Genomic DNA, 22,117 nt, shown 5'->3' with positions numbered 1-22,117 from the left:
TCTAGTCCAGTATCCTGTCTTCCGACAGTGGCAATGCCAGGTGCCCCAGAGGGAATGAACAGAACAGGTAATCATCAAGTGATCCATCTTCTGTCACCCATTCCCAACTTCTGGCAAACAGAGGCTAGGGACACCATCCCTGTCCATCCTGGCTAATAGCCATTGATGGACCTATCCTCCATGAATGTATCTAGTTCTTTTTTGAAAACTGTTATAGTCTTAGCCTTCACAACACCCTCTGGCAAGGAGTTCCACAGGTTGATTGTGCATTGTGTGAAAAAAATACTTCCTTTTGTTTGTTTTAAACCTGCTGCCTATTCATTTCACTTGGTGGCCCCTAGTTCTTGTGTTATGAGAAGGAGTAAATAAGGGCTTGTCTACACTTACCGGGGGATCGCCACATGGCTATCGATGCATCAGTGGTCAATTTAGCGGGTCTAGTGAAGACCCGCTAAATTGACCGCAGATCGCTCTCCCGTCAACTCCTGTACTCCACCCAAACGAGAAGCTCAAGGGGAGTCAACAGGAGAGCATCTCCCGTGGACATAGCGTAGTGTGGACCCCGCGGTAAGTAGATCGAAGCACGTCGACTTCAGCTACGTTATTCACGTAGCTGAAGTTGCGTAACTTAGATCGATCTCCCCCCATAGTGTAGACAAGGCCTAATGTTTCCTTATTGATTTTCTCCACACCAGTCATGATTTTATAGACCTCTATCATATCTCCGCTTACTAGTCTCTTTTCCAAGATGAAGTCCCAGTCTTTTTAACCTCTCCTGATATGGCAGCTGTTCCATACCCCTAATCATTTTTGTTGCCCTTTTCTGAACCTTTCCCAACCTTTTGAGATGAGGCGACCACATCTGCATGCAATATTCAAGATGTGGGCATACCATGGATTTATATAGAGGCAATATGATATTTTCTGTCTTATTATCTCTCTCTTTCTTAATGATTCCCAACATTCTGTTTGCTTTTTTGACTGCCGCTGCACATTGAGTGGATGTTTTCAGAGAACCATCCACAGTGACTCCAAGGTCTCTTTCTTGAGTGGTAACAGCTAATTTACACACCATCCTGGTCCAAAATAAAATAAAATCAATCCCAATTGCAATGTAACATAGTCAACACATTTGAACCTGTTTGGGGCTGTCCTTGTTAGATGGTTTAGGCTCTGTTGTCCTCCCAGATGAGGTTTTTGATAATGGCCGCTGGTTGATCCTAGGAAGATTATGAGAAGAGCTACTTGCCGTCCTAGGATACAAAAAGCCTTTCAGGGTGTAATTTTTAACTTTTCGTTTTGTTTCCAGCATATCTCACAAGACAGAAGGATTAATGGTGGGATTTTCCAGAAAATACAGTGTTGTTCTAACTTTGGTCCCACTGAAGTCAATGAATTGAGGTCAATGCTGAATGCTTTTAAAAAATCCCACCCTAACCCTTTATATGTGATAATAGAGGGGATATTTCAGATACTTTAGCAATCTATGAATCAGGTTGAAAAATAAAATAAAATAAAAAAGTCTTGCCTAAAATTTTGTTAGCTTTTTAAAAGAAACTGAAATTCCACCATTTAGTTTGCAGAGTGCTCACTGGTATGTTAGTTTAGTACCTCCAGGGTATCAGAGCATTAGTGTAACAGTACCATGTTTTACTCTTAGGGGAAAATCTTCTGCCCAGTGCCCAGCCCAAATGACTTTTGCCTTACCTTCTTGGTTTTCCTCCATTTCTTGGTTGCTGTTTATTTTCTGCTGTGGCAAAATAAATATTGAAATTAAAAATAAATAAGAGTGGGATGCCATGGCCAAGGAAGAAAGAAAATTTCATTTTTTCTTTTAAAAACATTTTTGAGTGAACTTTGTGCTTGTGAAAGTTGCGAGGTTATGAAGCTCAGAAATTAAAGTCACCTTATAAAGCAGGTACAACACCAGCAGTAACAGAGTAAACCTGCCAAAGTGCCTCAATCCTGACAGGACTAGTGGAGAAAGTAGTTCAGGCTTATTAAGTCTTTAGTTCCATTCAGTCTTTGGTCTCTCTCCTCAGACTTCAAACAAGGTGCCAAATCGACATTGGTTACTGTGATATGGACCTTTCTTCACTAGGAATTGGATTGAGCCCACTAACCTCATTTCACATACAGCATTGTAACTTTTACCCATTGCCAAATTAGGACAGATTGAGGGTTGCAACCAATAACACTTAAGAGTCCATCCTTAAGACAAAGTGCTGTCTCACACCATTTTAATCACTCTGCCTTAAAGCTGCCAAGCTGCAACATGCCATCACAACAAAAATGTCACAACCTGATGATGCTCCATCAACCCTCAAGTTATTTTCCAAGAATGCCTGATATAAGATTTACACACACACACACACACACACACACACACACACACACACACACACACACACACACACACACACACACACACAAGAATGTGAGGTCACTCAAAAGCCTGGATTAGAACCAGTGATCCAGAGATTAAAGGTTCTGTACCTCATTAGCATTCTCCCCCTAGTATCTATAGATAGAATATTACAAGGGACAGATTCTGATATTCCTCAAGGCACTGATTCAGTGAGACTGTTTGGGAACTTAGGCATTACTGAGTCTGAGTAAGGGAATCACAATCTGGCTGTAAATATGATCTAACAAATGCTCTGCAATGGGACCATTATCCTTGATTTACAATTAAGTCCATCATTTATACATTGTAGGACTGACTTTTTTTAAACTAACTTCAAACACTAGACCCTGTTTGTAAATCTTTCTCCGATGCACACACTACTTGCTTCCAGCCACTACTGATCTTTTACATCATTGTGAATGTCAATATGACTGGTGGGTTTTAAAAGCATTTAATCCATGCAGGCACTATTATTTTTATATACACTTCAGTAGCGTCCCATTTACCTGGGATCTTCAAACTTCCTAATAAGCTTTTGAAGCAACTGAAACTGCTTGGAGATATTCTCTGCCCACTCATCCCCTTCTCGAACAATCAACACTCCATAACTTTGCATCTGCTTGTATTGTTGTTCTTATTGCCTTCTGTAACCCACCTGTTGCACACAAGTTCAAGAACACTCAAGATCTCACGGTCCGATCTCAATATGTCTGTTCTGACTTGCCTCATACAGTATTGCCTTTGCTTGTGCCTCTGGAGTGCATGTCTTTTGGAGCAAGGACCTGTTATTTGCTTGGTAGATACCATTTAGTGTAAAGCATTGTGCTACATTAAATTGAATAATAATAATGGTGGGAATAAACTTTGAAGAATGGTCTTAGATGACCTCTAGGCTACAATGTTTCCCTTTAGTTATTCATTTTGTATTTGAAAATAAAATCAGAAGTAGAGCATTCTTAATATTGTTACCCAAAGAGGAAAAAAAAATGAGAAAATATCTGTATAATATTTTGCACTTAGATATTTTTTTACCTGTAGATCTCAAAGGTGTTTAAAAAAGATGGATAAACATCATCATACCCATTCCTACAGATAGGAAAACTGAAGCACAGAGAAGTGAGAGGCAGAAAAGGAAACAGATCCCAGGACTCCTGAATCCCAGTCCCATATTCTAACCACTAGACTTTTAGCTCTATAATCATTTGAGAGCTTGGGGACAGAGAAAATAACATTAAATACGGATAAGTCTGAGAAGTGTTGGGTATTTTAGTGCTCACATATTTTTTAAAATTATGAGAAACAGAAGTTCAAAAGCTTTCTTTTTGGAACACAGCCACGTACCAGTGTCTAGGGCCTTTTTGGTAATTTTAGGGTATTTTTGGAATTTTACATAGTAATAGCTTTCATATTCCATCAAAATAGTCTCAAGATCAATGTTGTCACAAACTTCAAAGCGGCGTATAGCTAATTGGGTTTCTTGTTCCAAAGCATTTGCAGCATCAACATACCTGGTCATTTCAAAAGAGCAAAGAACATAAAACTGAATGTCATTATTTTATAAAATTCTTTGAGAGAAACAGCATACAAGGAAATGTGTTATAGTTCAAACTGTGGCAACCCCACATAACTAATAACCAGTAACAATTATAAGCACTTTTCATTCACAGGCCTCAAAGTGCTTCCCAAAAGTTCAACGTAAGATCACATTGCAAATTAGTAACACAGCTGTGACTAGAGTACCCAGTTCTGTTGACATCCAGAATTGAATCCTGTCCACCTAACCATCCTGCCTCATTATTATTATTATTAGCTTATATCAATTAATTTAAAAACAAATAAGAATATCCAGGGTGGTATATTTGGCCCTTTATCTTCAAATCTTGTGCAAATATTAACCAATTAATCCTCATAATGCCTCTGAGAGAGACTTGTCCTCTCTCCATTTCCCCATTGGTAAAATGCAGGCCAGATTCTGATGTCAGTTACATCAGTATAAACCTAAAGTAACACTATTTGAATAAATTCCTAGCTATAAAGATTCACACTGTTGTAACCGAGATCACAATCAGGCCTGCAGAGATGAAGGGGTAAATATTCAAAATGGCTGTGTCTCGGGCTGGCAAATTTGTACCTTCCCTTTTGCACCCATAAAATCAAATCCAGGTGCAAATCATACAATCTATACTACTTATTACCTCACTTCAATGCAAATCACAGAGTTAAAAGCTGAAGAACCAAGATTTGCACCTTCAATTCAAATACAAATGTAAAAATGCAGGGGGCAATTTTTTGCAACTGCAAATTACGCCAGAAAAAGGAAGGCCAGAGCTTTAGAAAATTTTACCCAATTGCTTGTTCAAAGTCACACAATAAATTGGTGGAAGTCAGGATAATCATAGAATCCTGATTCCCAGTCCCAAATTTACTCCATTATATCATTACGCTTTCATACTAAATACATTTATACCCTTTTAAAACCCATATATGTACCTCCTTCTGTGTTACTGTAACTTCCATTAAAAGTAATGGAAATTGTGCATGTGTGCAACAAATCTCATGCTACAAAACAATTACAGAATCTGACAGCTCAATGCTGACATACCTGATGGAAGCCCACCCTTAGCCTCCCCTGTTGTCCTTGTCCTCTCCAGCAAAACCAAAAGACCTAACTTGATATGCCTAGTATTAGTAGCAAACACATGGAGGAAGCTTTTTTAAAAACCTTTCAGTTCTTTGTTACATATCATAAAGGGCACAACCCCAATTAAGGTAAAAAAAGCCTTTACAGATGATTGTAAAAAATTTCTAAGTAACACCAGATACAAGCTTTTTATTTTTATTCCATAAATTGAAATAAATAAAATGAATTTAAAAGTAAAATATCCATGTTATATGCTAGTATTAGAGCAGGGGTCGGCAACATTTGGCACGCGGCTCGCCAGGGTAAGCACCCTGGCGGGCTGGGCCAGTTTTATTTACCTGCTGACGCGGCAGGTTCGGCCAATCGCGGCCCCCACTGGCCGCGGTTCGCCGTCCCGAGCCAATGGGGGCGGCGAGAAGCGGCGCGGGCGAGCGATGTGCTGGCTGCGGCTTCTCGCCGCCCACATTGGCCCGGGACGGCGAACCGCGGCCAGTGGGGGCCACGATCGGCCGAACCTGCTGCATCAGCAGGTAAATAAAACTGGCCCGGCCCGCCAGGGTGCTTACCCTGGCGAGCCGCGTGCCAAACGTTGCCGACCCCTGTATTAGAGACACTTCAGAGCAATATAATTAGCAGGGCAGGCCTTCCATTGCATCCACTAGAGGGCAGAAGTGCATATTACTATGAAAGACCAGAAACACACATAAATAAACAACTGTAGTGTATTTTTGTTTAGATAACATACCCTTCCTCTGTTAAATAATGCAAAATTAGAATGAGAAGATTTTTTCGACGAGCTTCTGTCCGCATCTCATCCTGTGAAGGAAGACAGAATTCTAGATCAAACGTAATAATCGGATTCTATGTATAGCTACAAACAGCATCAAAATGTAGTCTGGCCAAATAAAGCCAATTAAATAAAGACAACAGTATGTAAGAACTATAAAACAGCTTGCAGTGAAAAAACAGAAGTAAAATGGTTTTCCACTGTAATTTTTTGAACACTTTGAACATTTTTTGAGGCATCCTGGATGGATAAAAGCTTTTTCATAGAAACAATAGTTTGAATTAGAAATTCCTTTTACTGTTTGTACTTTTGTGAAATTTTGGGGTTCAGCTAGGCCAGTAAGGGGTTTGGTTACCATCTGGTAACCCTGGGTGTCTTGTGGTTGTGCAGCTTTCATCCAGAACTCTGACCCTAACAGGTTATCAGCAGCCCACAAGCCTCACCCTAGCTTTACCCAACCTGGTTACTCCTTGAAGGCTGACTTTGGGTATGATTCCAGCCACGAATTCGTCTCAAACTCATCCGACAGCAGGGACCAGTCCCTCTGATTGGACCTCACAGAAGAAGTGTTAGGTTCACTACCTTTACAGACAGTCAATCACTCCAACCTGTTAGCTTTCTAGAAGCACACACTTCTCTGAACTTGTATAGCACACACTGATGATTTATAATGAAAGCAAAACAAGTTTATTAGCAAAAGAACATGGATTAAGTGATACCAAGTAAAAGGGATAAAGATTACAGAAGCCTGGTTTGTACGCCAAATCGGAAAAGTGGCGTACAAACTGGCTCATCATTGAATTTTTGGAGTACATCATTTCCCCAGAGTGAATCCAGATGGATCCACAGACTTTACTGTGGAACTCGCAGCATGTGACGGCCAAACATTTGTGGACTTCCTGATCCAAATGGCCCATTTCATCCCCAGCAACCAGCTACTCTCTGCTGAGACTACCGCTCACCTCCTACTGCACAATGTGTTTACCAACCACATAATTTCTGACCAAGGCTCACAGTTCACCTCTTGCTTCTGGTATGAAGCATTTAGGCTAGGGGTGGGCAAACTCCAGCCTGCGGGCTGCGTCCGCCCTGTCAGACCTTTTAATCTGGCCGTCAAGCTGCAACCCGGGAGTGGGGTCAGAGGCTTGCCCCGCTCCACCCGCCCAGTGCTTCCCAGCCCCCGACTCACAATTCCTGGATGAGCACCATCTTCCCGCATGCAGAGTCACACTGCGCAGGCGCGGCTGGCACTGCTTATCCAGACTCTTCACTGCGCTGTTTCTGGGATCGGAGCCCTGCCCCTACGTGCCCAATCCCAGAAGTGCCAGCATCTGCCCAGAACTGGCCAACGATCAAGGCCAGCAGCATCGCAGGATACTGCCCCTAATCGAGTCCAACTAGGAACCACAACCTCCTTCAATTGACCAATCCCTGCGGCACTGCTCCTCTGAGAGACTCGCCTCATTCCTCAACAACCAATCACCGCGGCCTGGACCTTCCCGGTCTCCTATAGCCCCACCCTCGAGACTCTTGAAACCGCCATGGGGCCGCACCCGTCCCAGCTAGGGTGCCTCTGCTTGTGGCGGTGCCTGGTACAGCCACCTTGGTGTCACTGCCGGCAGGGCCCCTAGGAGTCCCTGGTACCACCCCTGTAGAGGCCCTCCCCCCCGCCATGCCACATCCCATGACTCCTCCTTCCCCCACCTCTGTAATTTCCATACAATTTCCATACCCAGATGTGGCCCTCAAGCCAAAAAGTTTGCCCACCCCTGATTTAGGCTACTGGACATCTACACGTCTACCTGCACTGCATACCACCCCCCAAACACATGGACAAACAGAACGGGTGAACCAAGTACTGGAGCAATATTTGAAATCCTTTGTAAATTAAGATCAAGACAACTGGTCCATGATCCCACCATATACAAAGTTTTCTTACACCACCACCAACCATACCTCCACAGGTCAGAGCTTCTTCTTTGCTAATTATGGATTCCACCTCCCTTTCCACCTGCTGCTACTGACTGGAACCAATAGTTGAGGAAGAGCTCAAATAGTTCACCTCATTGAGGAAGAGTTCAAAAACCACTTAGATTAAGAAGTGAAGGCCTATAAGAGGCACGTAACCATCAGCAACAAGAAGCTCCAGTATTTATGGTATGCCAGTGTGGCTCGCCACCAAACACCTCCAGATCAGGTGACCCTCCCGCAAATTGGACCACCAGTTCCTTGGACCCTTCCCAATATGGCAGCAGATTAATCTGGTGTCATGTTCCAGGATGCAATCCAGACCAGTGAGGGGTTGTGTCATCTCCTGCCCCTCGACCTTGGGTTCCTCACAATGCTTTGCTGTTGTAGCTCTAAATCTGGACCTCTCACAAACAGCGTACCAGCATTCCCTGAGTGTCTGTGTATAGCTAATCCAGCAACTCTGACCCCACCAGGCTGTCAGCAACACACCAGCCACACTCTGGCTTCCAGCAGCCTTAGTTACTACCTGCAGGGTGACCCCAACACACTCTGAATCCCAAATTTCCCCCCAAACCTGTGTTCTGCACTGCCCAGCCCTCCCATGGGCATTCAGAGATTGGATGTCCATGGCCGCTGTAGGGGATCAATATGCAACAGTTTGCTACCTTAATTGGAGTTACCAAACAGTTCAGTTTAAACACAACACTGGATTACTTCTGATTAAAAAATAAAACAAGTTTATTTAACTACAAACAGATATTAAATGAGTACAAGAGACATAAAAATAAAATATTTTCTAGAAGCTAAAAGTTAAACTAGACTTGGTTCAAGGTAAAATCCTTACCACATGTTCCCAGAAACATTGCTGACCAAATTCTCTGATCATGTCCCCTCCCAAAGTCAAAAGGCTGGTTCCTTTGTCTTCTTAGATGAAAGAGAGAGAGGGAGGGAGAGAGAGAAAGAAAGAAAGAAAGAAAGAAAGAAAGAAAGAAATCTTTCCGGGGTGTTTTTGACCCTCACTTTTATAGTCCAGTCACCCTTTGACATGCATTCTCCTAAGGATTACCCCTAGATAAAGTTCCTTCCCACTGTGAGGATGTAGACATGGAGTCTCATGGTGAAAGAAGTTTCTTGCTGTTACTTGCTAAAGTTCAGATCAATCTGTTCCCGCCCCCTCCTTGTTGCCAAATAATCGCCACTTGACAGGCGATGGCCAATCAACTATGACACCTGGCTAGAGGCGTTAGCTTGTCCTTTGTCTAAGGAACCAGTTTACCCCCTCTTGCTGTCCTGAGGACCCGGATTACTACTTATATATAAACTGAGGTAAACACACATTTCAGTGTTTAAGATAGATCTATTTAACAACTTCTGTCTCATCAGGGCTACATGGGTTTAAACATGTGCTAACAACATCATACAAGGGCATTCAGAACTTTGCATATAATGTTGCTACATAGATTTCACCATTATATTATTGACTAGTGAGTTATTAATTTTCAAATGATACCTCACAAGGCATATTTTGTACAAAGATTATTACAATAGTGGGTAGGGTATAAATACAGGAGTACATTCGGTCATAGCCGGTCACCTTCAAACTCTAGCTTTCCCAGTCTCTCAAAATACACCCAGTTTTCCATGTTTCCCTTCTGAAACCCTACACTGAGCACACCTTCCCTAAGGGAACCACACCACTGCCTCCATCAGTTGAAATCCAGGTCACAAGGAATACGAAGTACATGTCATCCTTGATTCCTGACAGACACATGGCCGTTTTTCCTATCTGGTGGACTGGGAAGGCTACGGCTCCAAAGAGCACACATGGGAGTCTGTCTCCTATGTCCACGCCCCTGACCTGGTGGAAGAATTCCAGAAGGCTCACCCAGACAAGCCTGAACCAGCACTTGCCCGAAATGGGGGGGTGATGTAAGAACCTGCAGGACCGGACCCTGTGACCATAAGGGTTCTGGGCTGCTGACACCTCTGCATCACCACTGAAGGTTTAGGGTGGGCTCCCATGGGAGGACCCTGTGAGATTAGGCTCAGCAGGAAGTACTGCCCAGCATGACCAAGTGGTGGCTCCTCACAGTCCACCGATTGGTCAGTACCAGTACTTAAACCAGGAAGCCACGAACAACACAGACTGCCTGCCTGTCTCTGGGGCAGACACTGCTTGCAATAGACCCTAGATTCCAGCTTCTGACCCTGGTTTGATTTGTCCTCAACTTTGCTCTTCAATTGCTCTCTGTAACTAACTTTGTGCCTGACCCTGCCCACCTCCTGATACCTGGCTCTCAGATTCCCATCTGGCCTGTCTCGGACTCTGTCCTCCCAGTAACCTGACCCTGCCTGCCTCTTAATGCCTGAACCTCTGTCTGCCCTCTGACCATCCGGTGCCTGACTCCCAACTCCTGCTCTGGCCACTAGGTCCGACCACCCTCATTCCACTTGTAACACAGTCTTCTTTCCACTTTTACTGGCCAGGACCCATCATGGAGATCAACTCACTTGGTTTCTTTGTCTCCTAAGATGAAAGATAAAGATGGGAGTCATATCACCAAAGGGCTGTCTTTGTCTTACAAAACAGGAATGCCTTCTGGGGTTTCAGTTTCCTGCGTCACTCTGGGGCGCAGGAGTCATGTTAATTCTGTCTCTTGAATTCTGGATCAGGAGAACCCCAGCTGCTTTAGGTCAAAGGTTTTGTTTACTGCTAATATGTAAACTGAGGTAAACTCACATTCCTTTGTCTAGGATGGACCTGTTTATGACCTTTACTTAGGCTAGGCTCTGTGGTCTTAAACATGTTCTAGTAACATTATACATAGGGAATTCATAACTTCACCTATAATGTTAACACATGCATTTTACAATGATATTAATAAAGTGTACTAGCTTTTATATGATACCTCACAAGGCATATTTCGTATAATTATTGCAGCAGTGAGAATACAAAGGTGCCTAGGGTCACAACTTTGTATTGGAAACACTAGCTTATGCTGTCATGCAAGAAATTGCTACTTAAGAAAATTAACCATTTTGAACCACTGCAAGACCAGACAACTCCTAAAGCAGGGTGACCAAAGTAAGGTTTCCCTATAACTCGGGCAAGGCGTCAGTTCCATATTTACAAATGTTCCTCAGCACAGATACATATGAAAGGCCTGAGTAGTATTAATACTTCACAATAAATATTTAAATGGTCCCGCTTATCCTAAAGTGCACTACAAAATATTTACATACATAATCTTCTGTGTGGAGGAGCACTACACAGCATATAGCATAATGCACACTAGCGAGAGGGGAAAGTTCAGCAAAGACATTCACATTTTTTTTTCCTGCTGCGAAGTGTCACAAGGTCTTCAATGCCCAAACAGACCAAATATGCCCTCAGTTTTTAAGATCTTCCTGTCGCAAGATATTACATGCCAGATGCACTAAAGATTCAAATGCCTCTTCATGCTTCAGCTATCGTTTCAGAGGACATGCTTCCATGCTGATGATGCTTATTAAAAAAAATAATGCATTAATTAAACTTGTAAGTGAACTCCTTGAGGGAGAATTGTATGTCTCCTGCTCTGTGTTTTACCCGCATTCTGCCATATATTTCATGTTATAATAGTCTCGGGTGATGACCCAGCACATGTTGTTTGTTTTAAGAACACTTTCACTGCAAATGTGACAAAATGCAAAGATACCAATGTGAAATTTCTAAAGATAGCTACAGCACTCAACCCAATATTTAAGAATCTGAAGTGCCTTCTAAAATCTAAGAGGGACAAGCTGTGGTGCATGCTTTCAGAAGTCTTAAAAGAGCAACACTCCAATGCAGAAACTACAGAACCCGAACCACTAAGAAAAGAAAATCAACCTTCTGCTGGTGGCATCTGACTCAGATGATGAAAATGAACATGCGTCGGTCCACACTGCTTTGGATTGTTATCGAGCAGAACCCATCATCAGCATGGATGCATGTCCTCTGGAATGGTGGTTGAAGCATGAAGGGACATATGAATCTTTAGCACATCCGGCACATAAATATCTTGTGACGCCGGATACAACAGTGCCATGCGAATGCCTGTTCTTCCTTTCAGGTGACATTGTAAACAAAAAGCGGGCAGCATTATCTCCTGCAAATGTAAACAAACTTTTTTGTCTGAGCAATTGGCTGAACAAGAAGTAGGACTGAGTGGACTTGTAGGCTCTAAAGTTTTAGACTGTTTTATTTTTGAATGTAGGTTTTTTTTGCACATAATTCTATATTTGTAAGTTCAACTTTCATGATAAAGAGATTGCACTAAAGTACTTGTACACCTCTACCTGGATATAACGCGACCCGATATAACACAAATTCGGATATAACGCAGTAAAGCAGTGCTCCGGGGGTGGGGGAGCGCACTCCGGTGGATCAAAGCAAGTTTGATATAATGCGGTTTCACCTATAACACAGTAAGATTTTTTGGCTCCCGATGACAGCGTTATATCGAGGTAGAGGTGTATCTGGTGAATTGAAAAATATTATTTCTTTTGTTTTTTACAGTGCAAATATTTGTAATACAAAATAAATAAAAAGTGAGCACTCTACACTTTGTATTCTGTTGTAATTGAAATCAATATCTTTGAAAATGTAGAAAACTTCCAAAAATATTTAAATAAATGGAATTCTATTGTTGTTTAGCAGCACGATTAATCGTGTTTAATTTTTTAAATCGCTTGACAACCCTAGTATTTCCACATGGAAATTAGGTTTGTGTAAAGGTTAATCTTTGAAATCAGGTACAAAATTTGAACCAATTGTATACAAAACCTGGGGATATGTGAAAGTATTCACTTAAAATGGGGCTGCATATTAGAGATGACTCTCAGTGCAGGTTTCACTGTATAACATTTACTATAAATAAAATACCAGTGCTACGATACCTTAGGGACTAATCCTCCCTCTTGTTCCTTAAAAGGCAAAAGGACAGGATAAAACCATGACTTCTAGCACATTGCCACATTGTTCCCCCAAGAGGTGGGCCCTGTGGCAGAATGGATCCGGAAGAGGAAGTGTCCAGCCAAAGTGGTAGAGAATAGATCTGCAGGAGATAAACCCACAAATCCTTGGCCTATCCACGATAGAACCCGCCCCTGCGTCCTTTAGTGCCACAGCACTAATTTCTGCTGCATCTGTCCATCTGGAGCTCACAGACGAGCCACAGAGTTACCACTGTTCATAACTACTTTAGCATTTTAAGTCCCAATAGACATAAAAAAGGAATATGTATGTAGAAGGATAGTTCGCCTTTGTCTCCATTGTCTCTTAGAATTGTGCTCTGTCACAGCAACCACAGAAAGAAGAAAGGTACCAAAATGTGGTTTGGGTGGTCAAACATAGTGCATAGCCAACCTTCCTCTTCTTGGTCAGATTAGAATTATTCTGCTCCCCTCTGCGCTCTGCAGTATGGAGGGTACCATATGCCTGTAGCAGGAAGAGAGCCTGAGACATAAGCCCTTTTATCTGGGCTAAAGTAGTGGTCAAAGCTTTGCTAATATAAAGCAAAGTCAGCAAGGCTGTAAAAACAGGAGTCAGGCTCTGCCTGCGTACATGCTCACAGAGCCTGGCAAGAACAGGGCTGGTATTGCAAAAAATACACACATTCCTAAGAAAGGCTAGGCGCTGCGCACTCAAACAAACACATTCCAGAAGGATGGTACCAGAACACCCCGATACCAAGTATGGTACAAACACTCCCCCAAAAAATAAAAGGAACACGCTCTTAAAGATGAGGTCAGGATGACAATATAATGGATAGAGATGTTTTGATTGAACCAACATGTACAAGGTAATGAGTGGTAACAATCTACGTCAGGGGGCAGTAACTAACCACGTCAAAGGGGCAATACATAACTTGTTTGTATTGGTATATAAAACTGAGTCTCAGAGGGAGTGTCTTTGGCCAGCAGAGGGGGCAATGGAAAGTCCCGCCATTCACTGAGCTGCATCCATTGTCACGGGCATACATGTGCTAGTGTAACTGTAGACATTGATTTGGGGAGCTCAGACCATGCTTCGCCAACAATAAACTTAGCCGGGTGCCTTTGTACCTTAACGGCTCTTGTGGTCATTGGGCAGTTCGCTCGAGGTTTGCCATGCCAGTTACCTGCACAGAGCAGGGATGCCACACAGAGAGAGAACACACACACAGCCAAACATCTAACGACAATGCCATTCATCTTCTGACTTACGTATTTGAGATAATATGGTCAGTTACTTTATTTTAAAGCTGGTGACTATCCCTTTGTTTGTTCCAGAAGGCTTTTATTAATCTGTAGAAAAACTGGGAGGCTAGGCAGGGGGTCATCACAGCTATCATACTCTTTTCCCTTGGAAGTTTGATTTAAGTGCAGAGCCATCTAGTGGAAAAGAGGGAAATTTTTTTACATGAAATTTTCCCAGGATTTGAAAATGTACTTGTTTCTCATTTTACTTAAGTGATGGTGTATACGCTTAATTTCAGATTTCTAAAGGGAGAAAGATGAGGCAGTTCAAGAAAGAGGTATTAAATTTGCAACCTGAGCTCTAACACGCCCTACTTCTGTTGCCTTGGGAAAGTTACAACTCCCTCTGCCTTAGTTTCCCTGTCCTTAATACAAGTACAATAATACTTTCCTATCTCCAAGTGGCATTGTGAAGATTAATATTTTATAAAGCACTTTGAGGATGAAAAGTGCAGATTATTATTATTAAGCTCTGGTCTGGGGTAATTTGCTTGTACAACCACAAGTGCATTGGCAGGGATGCTGAAAGAGAAGATGGATTAACTTTGTGGCATGTTCTCAGCAAATTAAAACAAACCTTGGCACAGGTGGGATGAGGGATTCTCTCATAGACAGAGTTTTGAAAATAATCTTAAAATTGGGACCTTTTTACAATTCATCCTTGAAGACTTGTCTCTCTGTAATTACAGCTTGAGGGGTAGGAAAGGGGTTGGAGTTATTACTACTGGAGATGATTGTGGTGCCCCCTTATATCCATTAGCCCAATGGATAGAGCACTTACCCAGGCTGTAGGAGACTCAGATTCAAATCTCCACTCTATCTGACCCCAGGACTCCCACCTCCCAGGATAGTGCCTTAACCACAGAGCTGTAGGGTATTCTGGGGGGATTTAGACTCATAGACTCTAAGGTCAGAAGGGACCATTATGATCATCTAGTCTGACCTCCCGCATGATGTCCCAGTCTCTCCTGTTCAAGTGGTTCCACTTTATATAAACATTTAAATATTCACTGAGCCAGAGACAGCATGAACGACTCTACAACCTAGTGGTTAGCACATTCACATTGGAGACCTAAGTTCCCTTCCCATTCCAGTGGCAGCGCCACCTCCTCCACTGTGTCTTGTGCGGGGTCCGATCTGGTAGGCATGCTCTAAGGCTGTTTACATCACTGTTGCGCCCACTGTTGATAGCGACGGTAGGCCTTTTTGCCAAAAATTCCCCCATGAAGACGCCTCCTAAAAAATGAAAGGTTAGTTTAGTCTCCATGGCCCATTCACTGTTTGTTGTCTGGTGAAAACTGACACCAAGAGTGCCACTTGTGACGATTAATATTGTGGGGTAGAAACCTGTCCACTGAGAACTCAACTAAGGGCTTCCCTACACAAACAATTAATTTTGCAAGATGGATTGTGAATCTACCCAGCACAAGCCTGCTATGGAGCAACCGCCCATGTGGACCCTCCTGAGGCACATTAATGTGCTCTGACCTAGTCCCATTTCAATGATGACTAGATCAAAGCACATGAATGAACTATTAATGCATGTCAGCAGGGTCCTCACAGACAGTCCACAACAGGCAATTGAGGGGTAGATTCACCCCCCAGCTTCCCACAAAACTAAATGTTTGTGTAGACAAGCCCTAAGAGTTAAGACTACCGAATCATCTCACATAGGGCACCAATGAGCCAATCAGATGATAGCAACTTTCATTCACAATCAACCGAGGTTGGATCGGAACCAAAAATATAGAGATATAAGCCTCTGATCCCAATCCTGTGGTGTGCTGATGAGCCACGCTGAAGTCAAGAGGAGTTGAAGCCATTGAAAACCTTACAGGATGGATCTTCTATTGCATAACAAATCTAATGAACCACTCAGTCACCCCGTCCAGTCCATTTCATACAGGCAGATAGCCTGAAAGCAAACTACTATCACACCAGGGACTTCAGCTCTGGTTAGCAAGGAAGTGGTAAATCTTATACGTGTGTGAAAGAAAAGGAGCACTTACAAGTAAAAAGTTATTTAAAATTCAGTTTAGCTTTATAGTGATTTAGCCTTGCTATTTAATTAGTATGGTATTTAGAATGGCATGTTGTTTATAGTCATTGGTATTTCAATAGATGTTTAAGTGTTTAAAGTTTAATAAGCTCCTATTCTTAGCTGAACAAAAAATGTGCGTAATTACATTTTCAATTACTATAGAGAATTTTTTGGGTCCATGCAATTAATAAAAGCTTAAGGCATTTAAACATGATCTTGTTTTAAAAGCTAAATAGTTGAGCACTTCACTAATTAGCTCCAACACTTAGTGTTTTTTTTTCTAAATTAACAGAATAAAAATGTCATGTATTCATTTCCTTGTAGCTGTTGGAGACACATGAATTTGTAAACCAGTTTAATTTTAAAACTGAACCCTGTTCCCATATTTAATTCCAAATCTTTTTTTTTTTATTTTTATTTTTTTTTAAAAAGGTACAGGTTATGGGTCAAATTAGTTTCTTGTGTAGCTCTACTGATTTCAGGGACTTCAGTGTAACTCCACATACACCAGAGATTAATTTAACTAGAATTCTTCATTATTATTTGATCCTAATTTTCTACATTATAATGTAGAATACATATAAAAAATTAAAAGTACTAGTGGCAAAGTACTTCACTCAAAAGACAGAAAGTGCCAGATATACATTTGCCCTTGCCACTTTAATTCTATGCCTGTGTGCACGCAACCTGTGCGCTGAATAAGGCAAGGGTCTGGGGGGAAAAATAGTATGTGATCTTGTAATTAAAGATTGTATCATAATCCATATACACAAAGAACCTGAATTAAAGTCGCATGGCCAACCATAAACCTGACATTTCCTAACTTTCTAGTCCTTGACTTTCTAAATAAGACAATCTAAATAACTTTCTTGTACCAGTCTATTTGTATGTAATTTCCTGTTTTTTAAAAGGAAAAGGGTAAAAACAAATTATATTATGTAACAACCCGCCCCCGATCATATATCAGCAGGGTGCGATCCAGAAACTTTAGGACTGTAGCACAACCTCAACCACTTGAGCTACAGGACTTGCTAAGGCAGTGGTCCCCAAACTGTGGGGCGTGAGCCCCTAGGGGGGAATGGAAGAACATTTGAGGGGGGCGCAACGGGGCCTGGACCAGCCCCTATGGGGGGCAGGGAAGGAGCGCCACTCAGCACCGCTCTGCCCCCAGCTCTGCTCCAGCCCTGCCCCCAGCCACAGCTCTGGCCCTGGCCTCAGCCCCCGGCTCTACTCCCGGCCATGGCACCCATCTGTGGCTCCAGCCCCCACTCCTGGCCCTGTGCTCTCAGCCCCGCAACTATGTCCCCAGCCCTCAATCACAGCTCCCGGGGGGGCAGGAAGCAGTTAAGGCGAGGGCGTGACCATAAGAGTTTGGGGGTCATTGAGCTAAGGGTATGTGTACACTGTAGCTGGTGGTATAATTTCCAACTCAGGTAGAGGTACACATGCTAGTTTTGATCAAGCTAGAGTGCTAAAAATGGCAGCATTGCTGTGAACAAGCGGCTTGATTATTTACCAAGGACTTGACTGTACCTGGCTGGCTATCCCATGCCACCGCTTATACTACTGCAGCTACACTGCTATTTTTAGCACTTTACTTTGATCAAAAGCTAGCTTATTTACATCTACCGGAGATGGAAATTACACCTCCAGCTGCAGGATACCTTTCATTAGCTGGTAGCAGGACAAAGCTGTTATTCCAGAGGTAGGACAGGCCACTAAGGACATCCTTGCCTGGCTCCTTTTCTGTTCTCTCCCTTCAGCAGTAGGGGAATCCTATCCCATATGGTGCCTAAGGGTGGGGAGGGCGGTTGGCCCAGTTCTCTCCCCTCCCCCACCTTCAGGAATTGTGAAAGCTTCTGCCCCATCTGGTGCCCCCAGAGGTGGGGGATGGTATGCTAAGGCCATGTGTCAGTGTAGTCAGGGGGCAGCATGGCCTCCACTTCACACTCCACCTCCCCACTGATACAGCTGCTCCCAGGCATTCCCAGTACAGTATGGGCTGCTGCTTTGTCAGCAGCATGTGCCCGGCCTTTTAAGCTACTATTCAGTTCTTTCAGCACACTGACAACATTTTCCTGAAAAACACAAGCAAGAGAAGGGGAAAGGCAAATATTAAACAGTTTGTAACAGCTAAACCTTAACAGAATTTCATGGGGCAAAGAAAAGGCACTTCTCTAGCCCAAGAACTTTCTCTCTGCCAAATTGAAAAGGCCTGCTGGAAACAATGGCGGTATTAGAATTTCTCAAAAAAAAGGTTGCAAATATCTTTTATAATGGAAAAAATATAAGACAACCTAAATACAGGAGTCACTGCCAGCTCCCCCAGTAATAATGGCATAATGCCATGTAATAATAATGATGATGATAATAATACCTAGCTCTGATATTGCATTTTTCATCAGTAGTTCTCAAAGAGTTTTACAAAGGAGGTCAATATCAAGATTCCCATTTTATAGATGAGGAAACTGAAGCAGAGAGAGAAAACATGTGCATGGCAGTTCATTTACAGATTAAAGATCAATATAATGTATATGATAGTTTTATGATTTGACACTACAAATGCTGCACAAGACACTAGGACCATTCTGATTTTGAAATGTAAAATTACAAATATGAGTTATGATCTCTAATATAAATAGAACCTTACTAATTCTCACTTCACTAATCCAGACACTCCACAATGGGCACTCACAAAACATTGATCTCTTCCCCTTCTCAGTAAAGATATGATCAATTTTGCTGAAGCCATGTCTTACATTACTAAGGCTTCATTAATTTCACAAAATATACTACGATATATATATATTATTGTGCTATGAACTGTCACATCTTTAAAACTGAACTTATACTTAAAGTATAGTACATTCTGTGACTCAGTATCCTTGATCTTATTGTATTTGTCCACTTGCTCACTAATTTACAAATTAATTAATAAGCAATAATTCTCCCAGTCATATATGTGAATTAGCGAAGTATTACTGCACAATTTGCACTAAAGCTGTAGTGTAGACATAGCTTATGTCAGCGTAATTTATGTTGCTCCGGGCTGTGAATAAACCGCCCCCCGAGTGACATAAGTTACACCAACGTAAGTACAGGCATGGACAGCACAGTATGTCGGCAGGAGAGCTTCTCCCGCCGACATAGTTTCTGCTACTCGTGGCGTGGTTTTATAATGCCGACAGGAGAGCTGTCTCCCGTCAGTATAGAGTGTCTTCACTAGACTTGCTCCAGCGGCGCAGCTGCAGCGCTGTACGTGTAGACAAGCCCTTAAACATCACCCTTTACAGGGTGATTTGCAGATCAAACACTGGAAACATTCAAAGATTAATAACAGTGAAAAGCAACAACATATTTCATTAACTTTATGAAATGGACTGAGCAATGTGAATAGTTATAGGAAGCACATTCTATATCTGGGGCATCATTACAAAACACATGCAGAGAAATCTTGGCCTTATTGAAGTAAATGGGAGTTATGTCACTGTCTCCAGCGGGGCCAGGATTTCACCCTTTGCCCTGATTGATACAAATGAGACTGTGGCATGGAAGTTGTATCAAATATTCAATTGATTTAAAATTTTTATTAAAGCTAATGTTAAAAAAATTATATAATACAGAGTTTGGGAAAAGAGTGTCTGTACATCTAGGTATAGTGCTTAGATTATCCACACACATAAAGTTAGTTTTTAAAAGTCATATGATACATAGAGTACATAATCAGCAACAACCCAAAGCAATCATCCTGCTCGCCCGCCCCTAAGGCTGGCCCTGCAGGAACACCTGTGTTGTAACTTTGACTCTGAGATCCCACGGCTTTGGTCAAAACTCTAAGGGACAGATTTTCAAAGGTATTTAGACACCTTCAATTAATTCGGGGTTAAAATTCAAAATAAAATGATCTGGACAAACTGGAGAAATGGTCTGAAGTAAACAGTTTGAAATTCAATAATGACAAATGCAAAGTACCCCACTTAGGAAGGAACAATCAGTTGCACACAGACAAAATGGGAAATGACTGCCTAGGAAGGAGTACTGCGGAAAGGGATCTGGGCATCATAGTGGATCACAAGCTAAATATGAGTCAACAGTGTAACGCTGTTGCAAAAAAAAAAAAAAAGGCAAACATCCTTCTGTGATATTTTAGCAGGAGTGTTGTAAGCATGAGAAGTAATTCTTCCGCTCTACGCCGTGCTGATTAGGCCTCAACTTGAGAACTGTATCCAGTTCTGGGCACCACATTTCAGGAAAGATGTGGACATATCGGAGAAAGTCCAGGGAAGAGCAACAAAAATGATTAAAGGTCTAGAGAGGCAAGATTGAAAAAAATTAGGTTTATTTAGTCTGGAGAAGAGAAGACTGAGAGGGGCCATGATAACAATTTTCAAGTACATAACTGTTACAAGGAAGGAGAAAAATTGTTCTTCTTAACCTCTGAAGATAGGACAAGAAGTAATGGGCTTAAATTGCAGCAAGGACAGTTTACGTTGGACATTAGGAAAAACTTCCCGTCAGAGTGGTTAAGCACTGGACTAACTTGCTTAGGGAGGTTGTGGAATCTCCATCATTGGGGATTTTTAAGAACAGGTTTAGGGTGACCAGATGTCCCAATTTTATAGGGACAGTCCTGATTTTGGGGTCTTTTTCTTATATAGGCTCCTATTACCCCCCATCCCCTGTCCTGATTTTTCACACTTCCTGTCTGGTCACCCTAAGCAGGTTGGACAAACACCTGTCAGGGATGGATAATACCTAGTCCTGCCATGAGGGCAGGGGACTGGACTAGATGGCCTCTCGAGGTCCCTTCCAGTCCTATGAGTCTAAAGCTAGAGAGAGGTACCTAGTGAAATTTTCAAAAGCTCCTAGGCACTTAACTCCCATGGTCCCTCCCCCTTTAGTGTCCTGGGGGTGTGTACAGTGTAGGACGGTGGGTCCCCCCGCCATTTGTCTGCGGGGTGGCGGGAGGAGATCAAAAAGCGAAGTGGGGGGGGGTCTCTGCTTTAGCAGGAGGATGGATTCCCACAAGTGAAGGGAGATAGCGGATTTCCCCCGTGCATGGGCGGTGAGACCAGACACCGCCCACGCCCCAGGACTGGGGAGACTCCCCCTTACTGAGGCTGCCGCGTCTCTGCTCCGCCCCGCCCGAAACGGACAACCCGCAGCGAGGAGCCCAGACCACCCCGCGCCTGCGCACTGCCTGAGACCTCCCTCTCTGCGGAGGCCTCCTCCTGCCGGTCTCTCTTGCCCATGCGCGGTAATGGCGCCTCCAGCCGCCCGGTCTCCATGGTAACGGAGAAGCGCAGCGGCCTCTCTGTAGCACTCACCGCCTCCTTGGCCTGGTGGGTGGTCTTCAGCGTCTGGTAGGAAAGCTCCATGGGTGCGGGCTATGCGGGGAGAGGCCCACCTCGCTCACGGCACGGGCGGGAGAGTATAACCCGTTCGGGGACGCGGGACAGCCACCCCACAGCGTCTCATCTGCACACCGTACAGGGGGAGGGGCTGTCTGAAGAACTGACCAATCCGCGGGCGCTGTCCGCAGCCCTAACCCGTCAGAGCACCAGGAGGTGGGGGGGACCGATCTTGAGAACTGTCCAATCAAAAGATGGGGCTGCTTGACTAACTGGCCAATCGTCATATAGGGAGCCAGAGCCCGCCTGTAAAACTGACCAATCACCACAAAGGGTAGTGGCAAGGCCCCCCTTTTTTTTTTTTTTTTAAACTCCTGAGGAAGTGAGCACGTGGTGCGCTGAAGGTCCCAGCTGCTCTGAGCAGCGCCGCCTGGCCGGCCACCCCCCGCTGCTCCGACCCTGGCCACCCCCTGCTCCGGTTCGCCCCCTTTGCCACTTTTTAACCCCTGTCACAAGCAGTCCGCAGAATCTTACGGGTGTAAGGGCAGGCAGGGTGAAGGGCAGTGGAGTCAGCAGATGTACTGAGCATGCTCAGTACACACATACTACACAGAGTTGTAGCCTACACCACGCCGGCTGCTGCTCTTGCCCCCGCTGC

The 22,117-nt window shown here is 43.3% G+C and overlaps 1 protein-coding gene across 9 annotated transcripts in view; it reads right to left on the bottom strand.

The window, feature by feature from the left end:
* The window catches only part of KATNAL2 (katanin catalytic subunit A1 like 2), a 52,147-nt gene extending 30,525 nt beyond the window's left edge, over positions 1-21,622 (bottom strand). For 3 of the 9 annotated variants that reach the window (XM_008166048.4, XM_024103386.3, XM_042850692.2), the window contains exons 1-5: positions 21,436-21,622; positions 5,794-5,864; positions 3,749-3,915; positions 1,708-1,750; positions 1,139-1,253 (exon numbers count right to left, since the gene is read on the bottom strand). In XM_008166048.4, the coding sequence (XP_008164270.3) occupies positions 1,139-1,253; positions 1,708-1,750; positions 3,749-3,915; positions 5,794-5,864; positions 21,436-21,486 (447 nt within the window). In that variant the 5' untranslated portion in view covers positions 21,487-21,622. Of the gene's footprint in view, positions 1-1,138; positions 1,254-1,707; positions 1,751-3,748; positions 3,916-5,793; positions 5,865-8,650; positions 8,728-21,435 lie in introns of all 9 variants that reach the window. The other 6 variants (XM_065549984.1, XM_065549985.1, XM_065549983.1 and 3 more) reach the window with 5 other exon arrangements.
* Between the last annotated feature and the right edge of the window lie 495 nt (positions 21,623-22,117).

Source organism: Chrysemys picta, chromosome 6 (assembly GCF_011386835.1).
Source record: "Chrysemys picta bellii isolate R12L10 chromosome 6, ASM1138683v2, whole genome shotgun sequence".
Classification (NCBI taxonomy): Eukaryota; Metazoa; Chordata; order Testudines; family Emydidae; genus Chrysemys; species Chrysemys picta.
This window is presented reverse-complemented; position numbering and strand designations above follow the sequence as displayed.